Source organism: Ictidomys tridecemlineatus, chromosome 1 (genome assembly GCF_052094955.1).
Source record: "Ictidomys tridecemlineatus isolate mIctTri1 chromosome 1, mIctTri1.hap1, whole genome shotgun sequence".
Classification (NCBI taxonomy): domain Eukaryota; kingdom Metazoa; phylum Chordata; class Mammalia; order Rodentia; family Sciuridae; genus Ictidomys; species Ictidomys tridecemlineatus.
Genome location: NC_135477.1, coordinates 132,818,025 through 132,837,483, shown reverse-complemented (window position 1 = coordinate 132,837,483; position 19,459 = coordinate 132,818,025). Strand labels below are relative to the sequence as shown.

General features: G+C 35.4%; 1 protein-coding gene across 2 annotated transcripts in view; it reads right to left on the bottom strand.

Annotated features, from left to right (window-relative positions):
* Positions 1–19,459, bottom strand: part of Fbn2 (fibrillin 2) — a 221,771-nt gene that overhangs the window by 66,356 nt on the left and 135,956 nt on the right. For both annotated transcript variants that reach the window (XM_005324144.4, XM_078047996.1), the window contains 7 exons: positions 19,237–19,290; positions 17,424–17,549; positions 14,113–14,238; positions 9,284–9,403; positions 3,893–4,030; positions 3,311–3,361; positions 2,715–2,840 (listed from right to left, as the gene is read on the bottom strand). In XM_005324144.4, the coding sequence (XP_005324201.2) occupies positions 2,715–2,840; positions 3,311–3,361; positions 3,893–4,030; positions 9,284–9,403; positions 14,113–14,238; positions 17,424–17,549; positions 19,237–19,290 (741 nt within the window). The remainder of the gene's footprint in view (positions 1–2,714; positions 2,841–3,310; positions 3,362–3,892; positions 4,031–9,283; positions 9,404–14,112; positions 14,239–17,423; positions 17,550–19,236; positions 19,291–19,459) is intronic.

Sequence of the window (19,459 nt, the reverse complement as noted above, 5' to 3'; positions counted from 1 at the left end):
ATTTTCTAATTTCATACAACTATTAAAATTGCTGTTTAAAAGAAAAAAATACAATTTACAGGGTTATTTTCCCCCTGCCCAATCTACTTTGTGCAGCATGGTTTTTGCCCTAGATTATGTAAATCTTCTGTATTAAGGAATCAAACAATTTGCTTAAATGTCACATTTTCCCATCAATTTCAAAACATACCAATGTTTCAGCGTTTAGTCTGTGCTAGCCAGGATGAGAGGATATCAGTAAATAGCCAACAGGGTCAGTATGGTGTGTTAACACTTTAAAGTTCATCTGTTAGCCAACTGAATTGGTGGTAAAGCTACAACCAAACATTCAGCTGTTTAATCCCAAATATAGATCAGAATGATAAGGTTATGAGTTTAGAAAAGGTCATTCTTAATTAAATAACACAATTTATTTGATAAGAGAATTTCTAAATATTAAATCGATTTTTGAACCCCCAAAAACCTGTTTAGCAGAGGAAAAGAGATTCCTGATGGAAATTTAGACAAATAAATTAATGTTTGCCATTTTAGTTAATGTCAATAATTCCTTCAAGTCCTCAACCAAAGGTAACATCCACTTGAGCAACTGTCTTTAACGTAAAGTTATACACTTCTAATTATTATAATTAAAAAGTCCTATTTTAAAAAAGTAACTGTGATAAAGTTTTATTTTGATTCTGTAGACTAGACATAAGCATTCACAGCAGGTAATTCTGCCTTATATATCAACATTAAACTAATCAAGAATCACATTCTCTACCAGTATAAAGAGTGACAATAATCCAGTGAGTCATATTCCCACAAGGCTCCGGGTCTCAGTTACAGCGAGCTCCATTCAACACTGTCACTCAGGAAGTCAGGCTCTTCACAAGATGGGAAAGTTTCATAAAAGTACCAGTATCCTGAGAACTGCAGCCTGAGACTTACTGTTTCTAAGGTCATTAAAGTGATTTTTCTCAAGAAGCCATTCTGGGATTAAATTGGGGAGAGGTAGATATTTGAATTTAAGTATGAAAAAAGTTATGAGAGCCTGGAAGAGCAATCCTAGGTCTTTACTACAAAGATTCATATTGATATTTACATCAAGAATCAGAAGAGACAGAAGATGGGCCTCATAAGCTCTGGCTTACACAGAAATTAAAATGTCAGCTTGGAAATCTTTGGATGGTATGTGTGCCACCATCTGCTTCAGTCTCCACTGCTCTTTTAAATCAGCACTTCAGTCATTTATGTTACCTGCCTGGCGTCCCCAGGCATTTGGGATCACTGATTTAAAAGATGCTCAGTCAGAGTAATTTACCACTACTTTTATTCTTAGATATATGACATTTCCATATGCCAATATGTTGAAACTTCCTCACATCCACAGACAGAATAGTAAATGTAGCTTAATCCCAGTAGTGACAAAAACAAGCATAAGGATAAAAAAATCGTGTATATCGATTTAAAATATTATAAAGGCTCTGGTTTTGAGTGATGTCACTGGAAACTGATTTTACTGAGTGATAGTTTACAATCAACATATCTTCATATACTCTAATCCTGAGTTTCTAAAGGCAGCGTGATTTCATTTGACCATGCAAATACAATTATTTTGTCATCTTCAAAAGATGCCTTTTTTTTAAACATGGTACCTAATTTAAAATATTTAAAAATTGGAAAAGTATATTTTATTCTTCTACTTTGCAATCAATGCTTTCTAAATAATTTCACATTAATGTATACCATGTTTTCCACCCAAATTTAAATATGCTATCAAAAATTAAAGTGAAATGTGTGTTAACTACAGTAACCAGATAGTATGGTACTACAAACTTTCTTTTCTTACTACTGATTTTAAAAAAACACTGATATGAAACTGTTAAATATTAATATTACCATTGCTAATACTCTGCCTACACTCTTAAATGTCAAAAATGAACCTACATAAAGATGTTTTGAAATGAAAAATTTATTGTTTCATAGCTCATGGGAAAAAATCCCTTCAAATGAAAAACTGTTGTTTACAAACAATATGAAAATTAATAGGTTTATTTTTCCATCATGAAATTCAAGTTTAGTAATGACACTGATAAAGAATAAGGTCAAATTTCGATACATATAATATGGTGTTGAAAAAGATTCTCAGTTTAGATCTTTATAATATAAAGCATTAAGAAAATTTAAACTCTGAAGTGGGGAAAGGAAGAACCAGGACCTTTCATTGTTTTCAAACAGAAACAAATAACAAATTTCCCCATTGTCCAAAGGGTACAGCTGCAGTTAGCTGGTAACTGCTGACTTTTTAAAGTGCTGGTCTACATTTATTCTTCTGTGTTACAAACATACATAGTTTTCTATTAACTCAGTATGAAAGACTGAACTTGCCTGAAGTATCTGATTAAAGAAACAAATTTAAAAGATAGTTTTTTTTTTCTTGTGGTGCTGGGGATGGAACCCAGGGCTTTGTGCATTCGAGGCAAGCGCTCTATCAACTGAGCTATATCCCCAGCCCCAAGATAGATTTTTGAGTAGTACCAACTTTAGGTATTAAGCAGAAAATATTTTACTTAAATACATTCATTTAAAAAATATCCTGAAGTGATTTTTCTCCCAAATATCTTATTTGAAGCAACTTTCACCAGACTCAGTGGTTTTGGACGGGCCACTAACCAAAGGACAAGAAAATTCAGGGCTAGTTTCATGCATAAAATACATGAGGGCAGGAGTCTTACCCAAACACACACGTCCAGTTCCATCCAATGTAAGGCCTTCTGGGCACTCACAATGAAAAGACCCTTTGCTATTGACACAGCGTCCATTTGGACAAACGCCAGGAAACACCTCACATTCATTAACGTCTGCAGGGAAATGGAGTGAGCAGAGGGGTAAAGAAGTCACAAATAGGAAAAACAGGTGCAGTTGCACTTCCTGTATAACATATTCAATCTGCAATACAATGTGGATTATTACTTGAGTTAAGCAGAAATATTCCACAACCCAGCCACCAGCTCTCCTAGGCACCAGCTGTGAAAAACGACCTCAGCCTTGCCTAACCATAAAACAGCCCAGACATGCTCCTCTGCCAGCTGTTCTGTGCCTTGGAGGCTGGTGATGTCCTCAGGAAACTTACCAACTGCATAAAGAGGAGAAATGGGAAACCCCAAGCTGCTTCCCCCAAGTACTGTGCTAAAGCGTTTGTTGATTACACTGACTATTTTCATTGAAATTTCAAGATTTCTGAAGGTAAAAAATATTTCCAAAGCATGAGAGTGAATATCAACTTTATGATACTGCTCTGAAGATTTACATCATCTAAGATTTCACTCACCTTCACAAGTGACACCTTTAATCCTAGCAAATCCTCTTGCACAAGCTGTATCTGTAAGAACAATAGGACAGACTTTTACTTCATTATAAAAGGAAATACAACTGTTCTAAGCTCAAGAAACAATATGACAGAATTTTAAATTGAAGGTGGAGCTTTAAAGGCTGAAGACTCCAGCTCTCTCTTTCTTCAATTCAGTGGAACAGGACTTGAGTGGTAACTATACTGTATCAAGATGTTCCCTACAATTCCTCTTTCCTCGTATGGACAACTGAATGACAAGTAAGTAAAGGACTCAGGAGAGCCAGAGTCATCATATTCTACTGGGATACGTGCAAAGAAAGGATAGTGAAGGATACAAGCAGCTACTTAGCACCTGGATTCAAACCAATTCCCTTCCTTGTCTAAAAGAACTGAAAGATCTGCTTCTACTATGAGGAAAAACCAAATGCATGTTTCAGGAGGTGAATATCTTTAGCTAGGAAAGACAACAATGTAGGCAGATAGATGAGCTCTTGGTCTGCCCCGGTAAGAAGCACACAGTGACAAATTTAGAAGCCCAGAAGCCCCTAGTCTGCCACCTACCTAATTCACAGCGCTCACAGGGGCTCCCCCAGGCAGCTCCCAGGGTAGCACAGCATTCAGATTTCAGAGTGGCTCCGTTAATGTTCACTTCACAGCGGTTGTCCTGGATGTTGAGCCAACAGGTCCCTTTCAGGCTGTCTGAAAAGGAGTAGGAAAGGTCGGAGAACTTGTACCTCCAAAGCAAATGCAATTCCACCGAGTACACCAAAGGCGTGTGTTACAGTGTTAAAAAAACATAAGGAAATCAATTTTTAAGGCTTTACTAACGTGTCCCTTGAAACACATGAACAAGCATTTAAATATGGCATTTTACATACATGTAAATGACTATACTCCACACATCTCACAATATGGCAATAATACAATTATGTCTTCGGACAGCCTATCGAGGAGTCATTGTCACCCAAGAAACATAGTTCACTGCCATGAAGACATCATCACTTGAGTGAAAAATATTCATAAGATTTATCCTTTGTGATAAATGCTTTGATATTTAAAATTTTATTAAATAAAATTCCTCAAATGATCTCCTCTCCTAATTTCCCACCAAATTAACTACATACGTTCTGTATTAGAGAAACCAATATTTCTTGAAACTGAAAAACTTGAAAGAAAAAAACCCTAAGAAATAAAGAAGGAAATAAATAAGCATCACCTATAAATCTACCACGAAGACATCCTCAGGGCTAATACCTGATGTATTTTCTTTTAGGCATTTTCCTATGCATGTGTATATAACCTTTAGTTCAAAAAGTAATATATGTTTATGGTAAATCTTCGGAGGAAAGAGAGAAGTATAAAGAAGATCAAGAATTACCTGGCAACCAACCATTTTAGATATAACCACCCTAACTTAAGGGTGTCTCCGTATCAAATGTAAGTTCTTGCTTTTGAATGTAGAGTGATCTAGTAAAATACAACCTTACTTTGAAATTTTACTCCAGGTGCATTACGAGCAGTTAGTAAACCTGCAGGTGTCGTAATAGTATTTCAAACAAATATTAAAATACTGTTAAGTAACTGATTTTGAAGCAGTGATAAGTAACCCAATCAAAGTTGACATGACAAAACACCAACTGGATACACACACATGAAGCTTTCTTTATAGAACTGTGGTTCTCCATTAAGTGTTTAAGGCTCTTGTTAAAATGCAGATCCACGTCTCCAGATATGCAGCCCAGACACCTGCATTTTGACAAGCTCCTCAGGTGATCCTGATGCAGGTCACGCAGAAAACACAATTTCAGGTTTTGATCTTAAGAGTGTACTATGGTACACAGATGAGGAAAATAACAAGGTGTATTTCTATAGCATTTACTCTAAAACTAAGTTTAATAATAGGTTCAGATAAAGTTTACTTCTACATTCAATAATAAAAACAAATAATAACTCTCACAAACCCAGAAAGGGAGTTGTGATGAAAGTGGCAGGTCTTGATGAGACCGGCACTGCAGCCAGGAGGAGGCTGCCACAGCCTAAACCCTCGGGAGCAGAGGTTGAAATGAAACAACTCTCGTCTTGACTGGATATGAGAAGTTATGGGACAAGGGTATGCAAAGAGTTGGACGGTCACTTTGCCTTCTTTCTGGCTGGAACATTCACTTTGGTGTACAATTGTACACAAGTGAAAAAGGTTTGCCTGATAATGCTTGTGTCAAGTCCCAGCTCCAGGCTCTTTACCAGCTCACACCTGTGTATTCTGTAGCACAGAGGAAGCAGGTGCTCGTGGAAGACCACCGCAAACTTCAGAGGTCTTTCACTGATCCAAATTAGTTACTGAATTCTCCAAACTAATTGGTGACCTTGGGTGTGATCATTTTAAGTAAGATACAATAATAGGAACTGCTAATATTGACAAAGGCACTATTCTAAAGGCTTTCCATCTATTTGTTTATTTATTAAAACAGCCATATGAGGTATGTGCAATTTGCAGATGAGGAAACAGAGGGACAGAGAAGTCAACTCATTTACTCAAGGTCACTCAGCTAGTATAGGATCAGAATCAAGATTTGAATTTGCAAGCTCTGTTCTGTAGCACCCCACCTATTGGTACTGAATCAACACTTGAAAGTTACAAGTCATTGGAAACCTCCCTCTCATTTCTCTTTCTCCTTCTTTCCCGTCTCTATCTGACTCTCTTTTACACACATACACAGGATAGATACATATGTATGGCCAGAGTTTGGTTAAAAACTCTCAAAAAAGAACTGGGCATGATGGTTCCTGCCTGTTATCCCAGGGGCTCGGGAGGCTGAGGTAGGAGGATTGTGAGTTCAAAGTCAGCTCAGGAAAAGCCAGGTGCTAAGCAATTCAGTGAGACCCTGTCTCTAAATAAAATACAAAAATAGGGCTGGGGATGTGGCTCAGTGGTCGAGTGCCCCTCAGTCCAATCCCCAGTACAAAAACAAACCAAACCAAACAAACAAACAAAAACTCTGAAAACCAAATAAACCAGTAGTAGTTGGAGAGACACTGTTACTTTAACTGAGATGGTCAGAGAAGTCCTGACTTATAATGTAACATATAAATAGAAAAATAAAAAGAATAAAAATTTGTGGCAACCAGCCACAGAGATTAAATACAGCAAGTTTCACATGGGCTCATGCTGGATGGGTGTGAGCAAGAAGTAGGCTGGGGTGGCTCAGGTGGAGGGGTGGAAGGCAGAGCAATGGGAGACAGAGACAGCGTGAGATCATGAGGGTAACACAGACTTTGGCAAAGATCTGAGCTTTTGCTCTGAGTGAGTGGAGAAGCCAAGGTTTTTATAGTCAGGGTTTCCAGACAAGGAATGACATGTGCTGACTGATGATTTAAAAGAATTACCCAGTGGCTATGTGGAAAATAGACTCTAGGGTAGCAAGCATGGGTGGGGGAGGAGGGACGTACGAGGTAGAGGTTACAGTAATAATCAGGGTTGCTGGTAGCAAGTGGTTGGAATAGCCATCAACTTCAAGTATAATCAATAGGTTTTGCTGATGGATTTGATGGACAGTTTGAGAAGAAGAAATTGAGGATGATGCCAAGGATTTGGGGTGTGGGAGTTGGAAGAATGGAGTTGCCATTTGCCAAGACAGAACTGTTTCTAGGAAACACAGGTTCACGCCAAAAGATAGGAATTTGGGTTTGGACGTGTTATGTTTGAGATGTCTAAGCAGTCGTCTGCACTTGGATGTCTCAAACAGCTGGAATTAGTGGAGAGGTGGGGTGATCAGTTTGAGAGTCAAGGTAGAGGCCATCTAAGGATGAGCACCTGCCGAGAAGCAAAAAGGTCTGTGGACTGACCGGTGGAACCTGTCAGGTTGGAGGGGAGGCTCATCAAAGGAAATGGAAAAAATGAGCCAGAAAAGTGAAAGGATAAGAAGAAAGCTGTGCTTCGGAGGCCAAAAAATGAAGCACTTCCTGAGAAAGCAAATGCTGGACGGCCAAACTCGGCTAATAGTTTAACGTGGAGAACAAGCTGTTGGGTTTGATCACAGGGTGGTTATTCCATACAAGTGGAGGACAGAGTGCAGACCCCAAAGATGAGGGAGTGTGGGTTATACAGAGCCATCAAACCAAAGTAGTGTAATGCACAAAGGTAGTATCAGTCACGGTTATTGTTCTATATTTAATGATATCAACTGTAATACAAAATAAGTCTTTGAAGTATTTCAGAATAATTTAAAATGAATTTTTAATTTGGAAGTTTGAAGAATATCCTTACATATTTCTAGTATTCAAACACCTCATATGTGATCTAATTTAACTTTAGTGACCATATCATTAAGTTTTTGTTCCTTTCGAAATGTAGAGACCTGAACCCTGTGAAAGAAAGCTCTAGGGTAATCATCAACACGAGTCCCTGATGGTCCTCTAAAAACACATACATAACTTTCCTCTGTATATTTTACTATTTTCTATTCAATTTTTTCCCCCTAGGATGTGCTTTTTTAAAGGAAAGTTGATAAGATCATGTCTAAAATTTTAATATACTAGGTAGATTTCTCTCTGAGTAGTTTTAGGCTGGGATATTCAAATTCCATCATAATGAATGAAAGAACGGCACTGGCTGGGAAGAAAATATGGTGGTGCTTAGTTGTTGGCAAGGGGAAGAATGACATAATGACTTGGGAATTAAAAGTCTCTGTTTCATTAACAACTCTAAGGCCAAAAGGCCAAAATAATAGAAGTCTATACAATGAAGCAAAAACCAAGATAAAACTTTGATGCTCAAGTGGCATACAGACTTAAGATTTCTGACACACTAATCTACTAATGCTGAAATTATTTCCTTGGCATAATATAATGACTCCACTCAGTTGGAAATTGTGCCTTAGCAAAAATATTTCTGCCTTACCCATCCAATCTGTGCCCTAACTCCCACCAGGAATTCTATAAGAAAGTAGTGCCTCAGGCACTAATATAGAGACCTGAGGAAGGCTCAGATTTCAGCAGCTGTACCCCACTGGGAGATGGAGAAATCCATACTTCCAAAGAGAAGGTTTCACTGATAATTTTGAACTTGGGTCATTTCTAGTCATTTCACAAACAGGTATCCTGCCATCCAATGATTAACATCATTAAAATGCCATTATCTTTAGCAAGTATTAAATTGAAAATTCATTTTGGCTAAGTAACAAACAAAATATTCCCAAATCATTGGGCACTATGTAAAAATAAAATAGCTTCCTATCTGGAATATATATTTACTTCACTTTAAAGGTAGATGCTAGCCAATAATATGAATTGTGGCATGATTGAAGAATGGAGGCATTGCCCCTAGTAGCAGGGAAAAATCACCAATAGTCGTTTCCTTTAAACATGCTGTATTTTTTCAAGTAGTAATATGTCAGACAATCTTGTTCTACAAATATCTTATGTCCTTATCTGGAAACAACCTTTCTCTTTGAGATGTATTAAAAGAAGCTAGTTTAGGAGTTTTGGAATCTTTCTCCTTAAAGATTTCCAAAACTAAGAAAACACTTATCTTCCTTTCATTGGAATTCATAGATTTATGATTGATGAAAAAAAGGAAAACATAGTAAATTCCCTATATATATTTCAAGTTTAAAATCTTCAAATTCTTGTCCTGTTAACTAAATCCAAATTCCATAACATTTTTGTTCATGATAGAAGGTTGTTTACAGAAAGTATGCAGTAGGGATTTGATTGTATTGTTGCCTAAGGCGTTTTTAGGGTAATGTGTATACATATGTCTGTGGTATGGAAATGCTTATAACTTATAGCATATCTACTTATATGAAAGGAATACTTTGTAGAATCTAACAAAATTTAAAAGGATGCCTAGTTTATACAAATATGCTTTTCTCGAATCACGTTATGTTCTTGCTAAGAGGTATGTGCTTATCTTTGCAGTGAAACCGAAACTTCAATACCATGTATGAATCTTACCGATACAGATCAATCCTGTGGAGCTGAGTTTGCTGCCAGGCGAACATTCACAATTGAAAGATCCAAGGTTGTTCCTGCAGGCTCCATTGACACATGGGTTGCTTTCACATTCATTTATATCTGCAATCCAGAAGGAAAAGATTCTGTTAGAACTGCCATGTGTTTCTGGAAAATATTATTCCAACAAGTCATGCTATGCCAGAATGTCTGGTAAACTTGGCTCTTGTAATTTTAATATGGATCTACAAGGCATAAAGTGAATGGGGAATGGAGACATGCATTTTACAGTGTAAATACACATCTACATGACTGGGGACTCAGTAGGACTACAGGGAACAGCCTATTTGGAAAGGGTTCAGTATGTGCTCTTTCAATACATTACTCCAACTATATAAATTGGATTAGTTTCCCCTGTAAGAGAATGTAATTCCAGGTGCAACATGCTGTGCACAAACAAATGTCAATCATTTCTGTCATTTATGGTTCTGTGAGGCGTTGAAGACAAAATGTAACAATAGTGGCTTTGATTTCAAACCCCTGGGTATGAATCAGGAAGTAAGGGCTGAAACTTTCATACTGGATTCAGAATTTTCCTCTAGTTCTTATCCACCTTTCTCTTTTTTTGGTTCTTTCACATTTATAAGTTTAATCTGGTGAGTTTTTCAAACAACTAATTTTGGCCAAATAAAAATCAGAAAAAACTATAGTTGCAGCTGGGTGCTTTGTTGCATGCCTGTAATCCAAGCAACTTGGGAGGCTGAGCTAGGAGGACTGTAAGTTCAAAGCCAGCTTCGGCAACTTAGACCCTCAGCAACTTAGTAAGAACTTGTCTCACAATAAAAAATAAAAAGGGCTGGGGTATGGCTGAGTGGTTAAATGCCCTTGGATTCAAACCCTGGTATCCATTGCCCCCACCCTACGACCCCCCCCCCCCCAAAAAAAAAGGGAAAAAAGGAAAAAAAGAAAAACTATGGTTGGGAGTATAGCTCAGTGCTTGGCAAGTATTTAGCATGTGCAAGGCCATGAGTTCAATCCCCAGGAACAAAAATATACAAAATAGAAAAACAGAAAAAATTGATAAAGTGTAAGTAATTGCATTCAATATGACTCTATAATCATTAATCTGATTTAAGCATATCATATATCCACAAGCTAATTCTTGCTGATGATTCAAAGTAATGACAGTATGCCTATGTTCTCAAGAGGTGACTAAAGAAACTTTTCAGCCTATAAAGTAAAATAGCTTAACATAAGTTAATGACAGAAGAAATGCAAGCTTCAGTTCAATAATAGAAACAAATGAAAGACACTTCCAGCATAAATTCAACCGTTTGAATTTGAAGAAGTGGCTCAGACATTTCTTTCTCTACTTGGTGAATTATCTGAAACAGGTTGAAATACTTCAAGCCTTTTTATGATGAATAGAAGGGCTTTTGAGTTCACCAGAATACTTTTTTTCCCCCAAAAAGATTACTTTGAATTTAATACAAAGTACTTTGCTAAACTGAAGAAAATATAAACAAATAACTGGAAGATGCAAATGCTTATTATTCTTGAATGTCTGGAGTCAAATATAAACTAACAGGGCAGGGCTCACAGTTGATTTTTAAGTCAGTGAGCCTGCAATGCAAATTTAAAAAACTGATGTAGAAAACAAGTACTGTTACTTCAAGATTACTGAAGAAGTACCCAGATACAAATTTAATTATGAAAATACAAATTGATGAAACATAAATGCATTTTGCTTTCAGATTGTTTGTTGTCTTAATGCAAAATATAAGAGCAGGTTATATTATTATAGCACAGATTTAAAATAAAAAACATATTCCAGAGTACTGAAATTCTTTCATACAAATACAACCTAAAAAAGGGAAGCAGATAACTAATCTGAGAATATATCATATAAATCTCCTATTAATTTCACTTGTGAGAAGTCCCCCCCAAAAGAAAAAGGTAAATGTCACAAATTTTTAAAATCTCTATTTTACATTAAGCAATGACAAACTCAAAAACTGCAAACATATGCAATGACAACTACAAATATCAACTATTTAGTTTTAGTTTAAATACAATGTTTTTATGTTATAAATGTCATGGAACCAGGAATTGAAACAGTTCACTGTACATTCCTGGAAATAAACTTCAAAGCACATCTGGTTTACATTTAACTAGTTATGTCACTGGAAACACAATCTAAACCACAGTACTTGCTGTAAAAATTTTAACTTTCACAGACCCTCAAAGCTCAAACAAAAAAAGTAAAATAAAGATTTTGTAACTTCAGTCTGAAATGTAGAGCACCTTTCCTCTCTCTGATTACTCCAATTTATTATATATTTAAAATAGCTTGTTGAAAACATGAATGAAAAAGTTCATGAAGAAGGCAAATATATACAGAGAAAGCTAGAATCTTCAAGGAATCTGCTAATAATAATAATTCCCTGTTTAGTCCTTGGAAATTAGTTAAGGGGGAATAGAATGAAGAGAACTGCTTCAGGCAGAGAATTCACTGTTCGCATGCAATAGTGGAAATCAGGAGACCCAAAGGAAAAAGAGATTAGAGGCCTGTGGGTCTATTTGTTTTTTTCTGCAAAACACTTATAATAAAATGAAAATGCAAATAACTTAGTGGGTAAAAAGTGTAGAAATAAGTTATTTGGATAGGTTTCCCATGATAAATCATTTTTATTTCTGTCAATGTCAGAAAGCTACAGCAAAGAATTTCTCTGTCATTTCTTCTGTATTTATGTAACATGAACATCTTTTCTATGAATAACAGATAAAATTTGTTTTTATATTAAAGAAAAGGCTCAGAGTATCAAGAGCAAGTATGCTTTGAACAGAATAAGCACAGATCCCTCTTTCTAACCCTCCCTGCTGCCTGGTTTGCTCCCTAAGTGTCAACATTAATGTAAATGCCCACGATTACACTATTAAACACCATTGGCTCCTACTCTTCTTACTTGCTCATGTAAGCAGACGAGTGTCTGACTTTTACTTCCTTGGTATTAAGCTCTCATCTTACTTGTTACAGTGGAAAGAATATATAATTCATAATCCTTGACAGTTCCGTGTGAGTACAACTCAGAATCAGACACCATCCATTTAGTTGCACACTATGTCTCTCTCACAAGCTCATCAGAGGGTATCATCACTATGGATGGGAGATCTAGTTGTAATAATCAACAGCTTAAGATGATATCCTAAGGTGCTCTTGCTCTCAAAATTTCCCAAGATTTAACAGCTTACCCTTGAGTAGACAATGGATAAAACAAATTAAGGGCAGTGGGCAGGAAGGGTAAAAGTTGGGAAAAACTTTTAGAAGTCCCTTCTCCCACACCTCCCTAAAAATGTGTAGAGGAGATACGTCTTCACAAAGTCCCTTTTTCAGAGCAATTCTGAAGGGTAATAGGTATCAGAAGAGGAAGAGACCCTGTAGTTAAGTATATTCAAGAAGTCCAAGCTGGTTTAAAAAGAGACCCTAATAACCTTCAGAAACTCCCAACTCTTAAGGGGCCTCCTGCTCAGCAGACCAGAGAACTTCAAATCCTTCCACTAGGAATGGATGACTGATCCGCTCTGAGCAGTTTTCACCAAGCTGTCGAAAAGTGGGGAAATAGTTACCACCACTAAGTTTAGAGAAAGAAGACTTTATGCTGAGATTTTCTTTTTCTTCTCTGTTTTTTTTTTCTTTCTTCCGGCTAATTACTGTTTTTCAGTGGCCCTTCCAATTCAATCCAAACTTAGAATTGCACTATGTAATTGCATTTTGTTGACTTGAGCCGAGTCATTTGGTTTTGGCATCTCACTCTATAGTCCTAACCTGCTTCTGTTCACAAGAATGCTTTGAAGTTAAACAGGAAGAAGAAGAGAGAATGCTAACATCTTTTTCACATAATATTGCTATTGCAGTTTTCTTGGCTATGGAGCCACTAAGAAACAAATACTTTAACAGATAAGGAAAGGGCTATTCCATAATAATTAAAGATGAAATCTTTTAAAACAAGTGTCTGTTCTGAAGCAGTAATTATATATGAGAAGGTTCTGGAAGCATTAAGTAGGCTCATACATCAAGAATTAAACAAGGACAATGACTAGTAGTCATGCCACAGAGGATTCTGAAATATAACTTTGATGGGGACACAAAAATATAATTGAATGCATTTTCACTTGGCCAGTGTTTCAATGAAACAAGGACTTCCCTAAGTGTCCAACTCATTCACATAACTTCCAGTGCAGAAAAATGTGGTTCAAAGAAAGGGTTTTTTAAACATTGGTTTATGAACTGTAAGTTCAAATAATATCTATTTAATTATTAATTGGAAATGACAATTTTCTTAGACTATAAATTTCATGAAAGTGATGATTTTTACTTAGGTCTCAAATGTTCTCTGGGCCAATCTCTTGGGTAAATCGCCTATTTCACAAATAAAATGTGCAAGAGCTGACTTGTCCATTGCAATTCAAGTTCCTACGTTAACATGTCACAGTGGTTTAAAAAAGGGAAAACAAAGTAATCACACAAAAATCTGCCATTTTATTTCAGCATGTGAAACAATATGGTTCCTTCCACTCTTTTTTCCCCCCACTTCAAAATGATTGTTTCAAGTGTTGATGATATTTTATCTGAATGAAATAAAACTGTGTTTATACACTGGGTTAGATGCATGCTATTTCTGAAACTACTGGATTAGCTGAAAGAGATCATTTTCTAAAAAATTCACACAAGCCTTTTTTGAGTATACTATTTCATCATTGTCAGTGTGATTGACAGGTGTCCATCTCTAGGTACTTTCTTGTCACAGCTAAGGTAAAGAAACAGCTCCTACCTTCACATGTCTCCGTCTCTGTCCGGAACACATAGCCAGGGGGGCACGTGCAGCTGTAACTTCCTGGCGTATTTCTGCACAGTCCATTATCACAAAGCAGTCTGTTCACCAAGCACTCATCGATGTCTGAAAGCAATCATTGGAAGACAGGAGATATACACATTAAAAGGTGTATCACAGTGATCAACGATATTTTATTTTTGTTTTTTCTCTCTTCCTCCTTTGACTTAGTCTCCCTGTACCACAGCACATACTTTAATCTTAAGCAAAATATATTCAGTTTTATTCAAGTGGGACGTTCTGATGCTAGAGGATACTTCTAAGATCTTTTGGAGGCCTTGAAAAATATGTGCGGTTGCAAAGGCTTCATCACTATTACTTTGTTCTTCATTTACTTTTTGTTCCACAATAGGACTATAATAGGTTTATTTATTTCATTTATTATTATTATAAAATTTACAGTTCTGGGGATGGAATCCAGTGGTACTTTACCACTGAACTATATCCCTAGCTCATTTTCACTTTTTATTTTGAGACAGGGTCTCACTAAGTTCCCCGGGGTTGGCTTCAAACTTGTGATCCTCCTGCCCCAGCCTTCTGGGTAGCTAGGGTTACAAGGTGTGTGCTACTATACTGGGCTTCATTAAATATTTTTTAAAATATATTTTTTAAAATTGAAGATGGACACACTACTTTTATTTTATTTATTTTTATGTGGTGCTGAGAATCATACCCAGCACCTCACACGTGCCAGAAAAGTGCTCTACTGCTGAGCTACAACCCCAGCCCTTCATTTAATATTTTAAAGCACTAATGAAATATACAAAAAAATACAAAAATATACATATAGGCTAACTCATTTGCCTATATGCTTATCAATATACAATTAAAATGACAGATGGCATTTTTTCTAATTAAAATTTGAAAAGAATGCTTTTAACAACAGTTTTTGAAAAGTTTTCCTTAATTTCCCGCTATGCTTTTTTTTTTTTTAAGGTTGAGAGAGAGAGAGAGAATTTTTTAATATTTATTTTTTAGTTTTCGGTGGACACATCTTTGTATGTGGTGCTAAGGATCAAACCCCGGGCCTCACGCATGCCAGGCGAGCGCGCTACTGCTTGATCACATCCCCAGCCCTCCCGCTATGCTCTTTTACCTCAGAAACAACTGGTTACTACTGAAACACTAGTGATGAACTTTATGGTTTCCTACAGTATTCTAGAACAGCCTAGCAAAGACTGTCCAAATCTTGAATTTAAGAAACTCATATTCACCTTTATCTTCATAACCTCATTCTCATTTTTACAAGTGCAGTTAATGATAGAAATAAAAACTGTGTTTGGGGTAAAGACTTCCTTTTACTTAAAATTATATGTTTTGTCTTGCAAATAACAATTGTCTCCTTACAGACAGTATGCTGACACTGTGAAGACATGGAAAACAGATCAGAAACCGCCCCCCCCCCATCTCCTATAATCCCATCACCATGGTAAAATCAGGTTTTATGTTTGATCTGATCTTTTTGCTTTTGGACACTATGTTTTTACTTCACTTCTGAATCTTGATATGAACTTCAAAAATTAACATTTTATTTTAAGGATTTGTATAAGATTTCCCATTACTGTGTGATGTTTTATCAAGTAATGGTTTTTTACTCATTTCTCCATGCTCGTGGACTGAACTGAGTCCCTCATAGAGCAATGTTGAACTCCTAACCCCCAACATCTCAGACTGTGAACTGATTTGGAATTAGAACTTTTATAGATATAATAAAGTTAAAACAAATTGGCATAGGTTGCAATTCATCATGACTGGTGTCCTTATAAGAAAGGGGAAGTGTGGATGGAGAGAGCAACACAGAGGGAAGATGAGGGAAGAACACAGGGAGAGGACCACCATGGCTGGTGTGATACATCTACAAGCCAAGGAACTCTAAGGATTGCTGGCAAAGAGCAGAAGCTAGAGGAGGGAAGGAAGGATCCTTCCTACAGCCATCAGAGAGCATGGCTCTGCTGACACCTTCATTTCACTTTGGGCTTCCAGCCTCTTAAACCATGAGAAAATAAATTTTAAAAGCAACCTAGTTTGCGGTAGTTTGGTACTGCAACCCCAGCAAACTGAAACACTATTACTAGATTTAGGCTTTATTTTATTTTCAAATTCTAGTTTTAATTTTCCAAAATTATGTATATACCTACTTTAAAGAGTTCAGTAGTTGTAAAACCTCTTTAGTATGTGAATCCCTCTGAACTTCCTATATTTAGTAATGTACCCATCTTCTCAACTGCACCTGGAAGCTGACCAGGAAGTGAATGCTTCTGGTTTATAAAAGCTAACTTGGTGTGCACATTTTTAGAAAAGTTCGATAATTTTTGGTTGGTACTCTTCCCTGTAGGTATCAAGTATATTTTTATAAATCTATAAATCTATCTGTATGTATGTCTTCAACTCAAAACTAAATGTATATGCTCAGTAATAAAAATGATTACCAAAAATGCAGAAAAAAATGTATTTCTTTTTAATCTATAACTTGGCTTTAAAAGTCATCAAGGACTAGTTGTAAAAATTACCATGCATAGTAATGGATCAAATAACGTTCATATTGCAAAAATAGATTTAAGTGATATATGGGAAAATCTAGATTCTCTGCAAATTCTTGACTATCTAAACTAATAGAAAACAATGAAACAACCTCAACCTCCTTCTCATTCCTTTATGTTAAACATATATTACAAACTTGAGCTTTTTCAAATGTTCTGTTCAAATTAAAAAAGGAAACACCTTTATGGCAGTTATCATGTCTACTTATGTTATTGTTACTAGTTATTTCTTTATAAAGTACTCTTTGTCTGTGACACTTCATTTTCTTATTATTACCCATATGCCTGTTAATTTTTATCTATTTGTTTATTTATTTAAAAATTTTAATCTGTTATATATGACAACAGAATGCATTACAATTCATATTATACATATAGAGCGTCTGTTAAATTTTGAAGTACTTAGTGAAAATTTATAGGATTGTAGGAAAATTTACAGGATTTATAGAAAAACTACAAGCCATTACTCATGTATTCATTCATTTAGAAAAAAATATTTTAAATACTTTAAGTACCACTAAGATGTTGCTACTGGGTAACAAAACTTGTTGGATTCTGGTATTTTTACATCAATGTATACCATAATGGAAACAAGAAAAACTGTAACATGTCTAGTTTTAAACACCTGTTAGTTGTACTTTCATTTCTCTTCTCATTCATGGGATCAAAATATATGAAAGGCTCATGTATATATATAAAAAAAACCCTTACCAATGCAGTTTCGTCCAGAGGCATCTGGTTCATAGCCACTGTTGCAATTACAACGGTAACTGCCACGTAAGTTTTCACAAATTCCATTGGCACATATATCAGGATCCAAGGCACATTCATTGATATCTGCATTAAATATAGAAAGCACAATAATCATAGACATTTTATTATTGATTGATAAATTCAGATCTAATGAAGATCCTTCAACAGATGAACTCTGCAAACCCACAATTCATCCGCCTTTCAGAAAGAAAAAAGAAATAAAATAATTGGTAAGAAAATAACTTTGAGGGATCCAGGATACTTTACTAGTAAATCAGAAGAAAAATTAAAGGAGACAGAAATTCTAAGAATAAAACCATGTAATGTGTCCATATTTATGATAAAATTATAATAAATGAAATTTATAGGCTGTTGGCTCAAAATCCAAAGGAAAACTCATCTTGTTACGTATTATCACCATCCAATTAAAAGACAAAGATGTATTAGGGTGGTCTCTATAAGTTAATGATCTCCAAAGGCAGAATATTTCTGTTTTATTATCTTTTTTTTTTACAGTTTACTAAGTGATAAGATACTTAATAAATTTTCTCACTGTTGATAAATTGAAATGAATGGACAGATCACTTTAAACATGGCTGCCTTAGCATACAATGCTTTTAATAAGCTACGGCCATGACCACTGCTCAAGTAATTTTCCAATAGGAGGATAGTTCTGCTGGGGAGGCCATACTGACAGGGCATTAAAAAACAAACAAGCAAAAACCAAAAGAGATACCCCAAATCAAATTTTGTTCACTGTGCTCAAATTTTGGTGATTATTATTTTCAAGAACTTGGAAGACCTTCTTATGTACTTTCTATAGACCCTTTTCTTTTTATATTTGGAAAAAAATATCCTTGTAAGAGTTTGCTTCTTTACTCTGGTTTTGGATATTCATTTAAAGATTCACCATTACTGTCGACTAATCTATGTTTTCCTATACATGAAACATGAAAGTAGAAGAATATATATGAAGGGAAGAATAATAGAACCTTGTAGTTTTGCTTAAAATACACGATCTATATGTATACTAAAATGTAAAAGAACTTTAAAGTCATAAACACATAAGTGCTTAAATGCTCAAGATTTCATACTGGAAATTTAAAATAAGAAAACATCAATAAACTTTAGTTCTGTAGTTTTTGAAAAACATTTTAGTATTCTTAGATGTAAATAGTCTTCAATTATTTTAGGACAGTATATCCCAAACTTGATTCATATCAAATACCTCTTAACTGTATCTGCATCATGAATTTAATATTTTCTCTTAAAGTTGACTCACTATTGCTTCCTCTTAAGTGATTGTATCTATAAAATCATGAATGAGGTTTGTTAGTAACATAAGCTTATTTCCTAGATAAATATTTATCCAAGATGAAAGCTGGTCTAGTGGAAAATACCACTTAATATCATTAACCATTTATCTGGATATAATTTATCTATTCATTTTTTATTTTTTGTTTTATTTGGTCTTAGGTATTGGACTCAGGAATGCTTTATTATTGAGTATATTCTTGGCCCTTTTTATTTTTTAGATTGAGAGAGGATGTCCTTAAGTTGCTTAGGCTGGTCCTAAACTTGAGACCTTATTGCCGTAGGCTTCTGAGTCACTACAATTATTTTGATTTAGAGACACTGAGTGTGCCACTGCACCAGCTCCTTGCCTTATTATTTTAAGGGAATGTTTACATAGTAAATATAATCATATTCATACTATAATTAAAATCTATGTAATTATATTAGTTACAAAGTTGAAAATGAATAAAATTACCTCTTCCATCCACAGTGATTCCTACTCCGCTACTACAAAGGCCATGGAATTCAGCTATATAATAAAAAAAATAGAAAAATTAAAAACTCTATACCTGTTATATATACAAGTCATTTACCATTTGGAAACTACTTGGAAGAATTATGTAGATTAGTTTTTAAAATGAAATAAATTTTATTATTTTTAGCACATCATTATTATAAGAATCCTCAAATCACAGGTG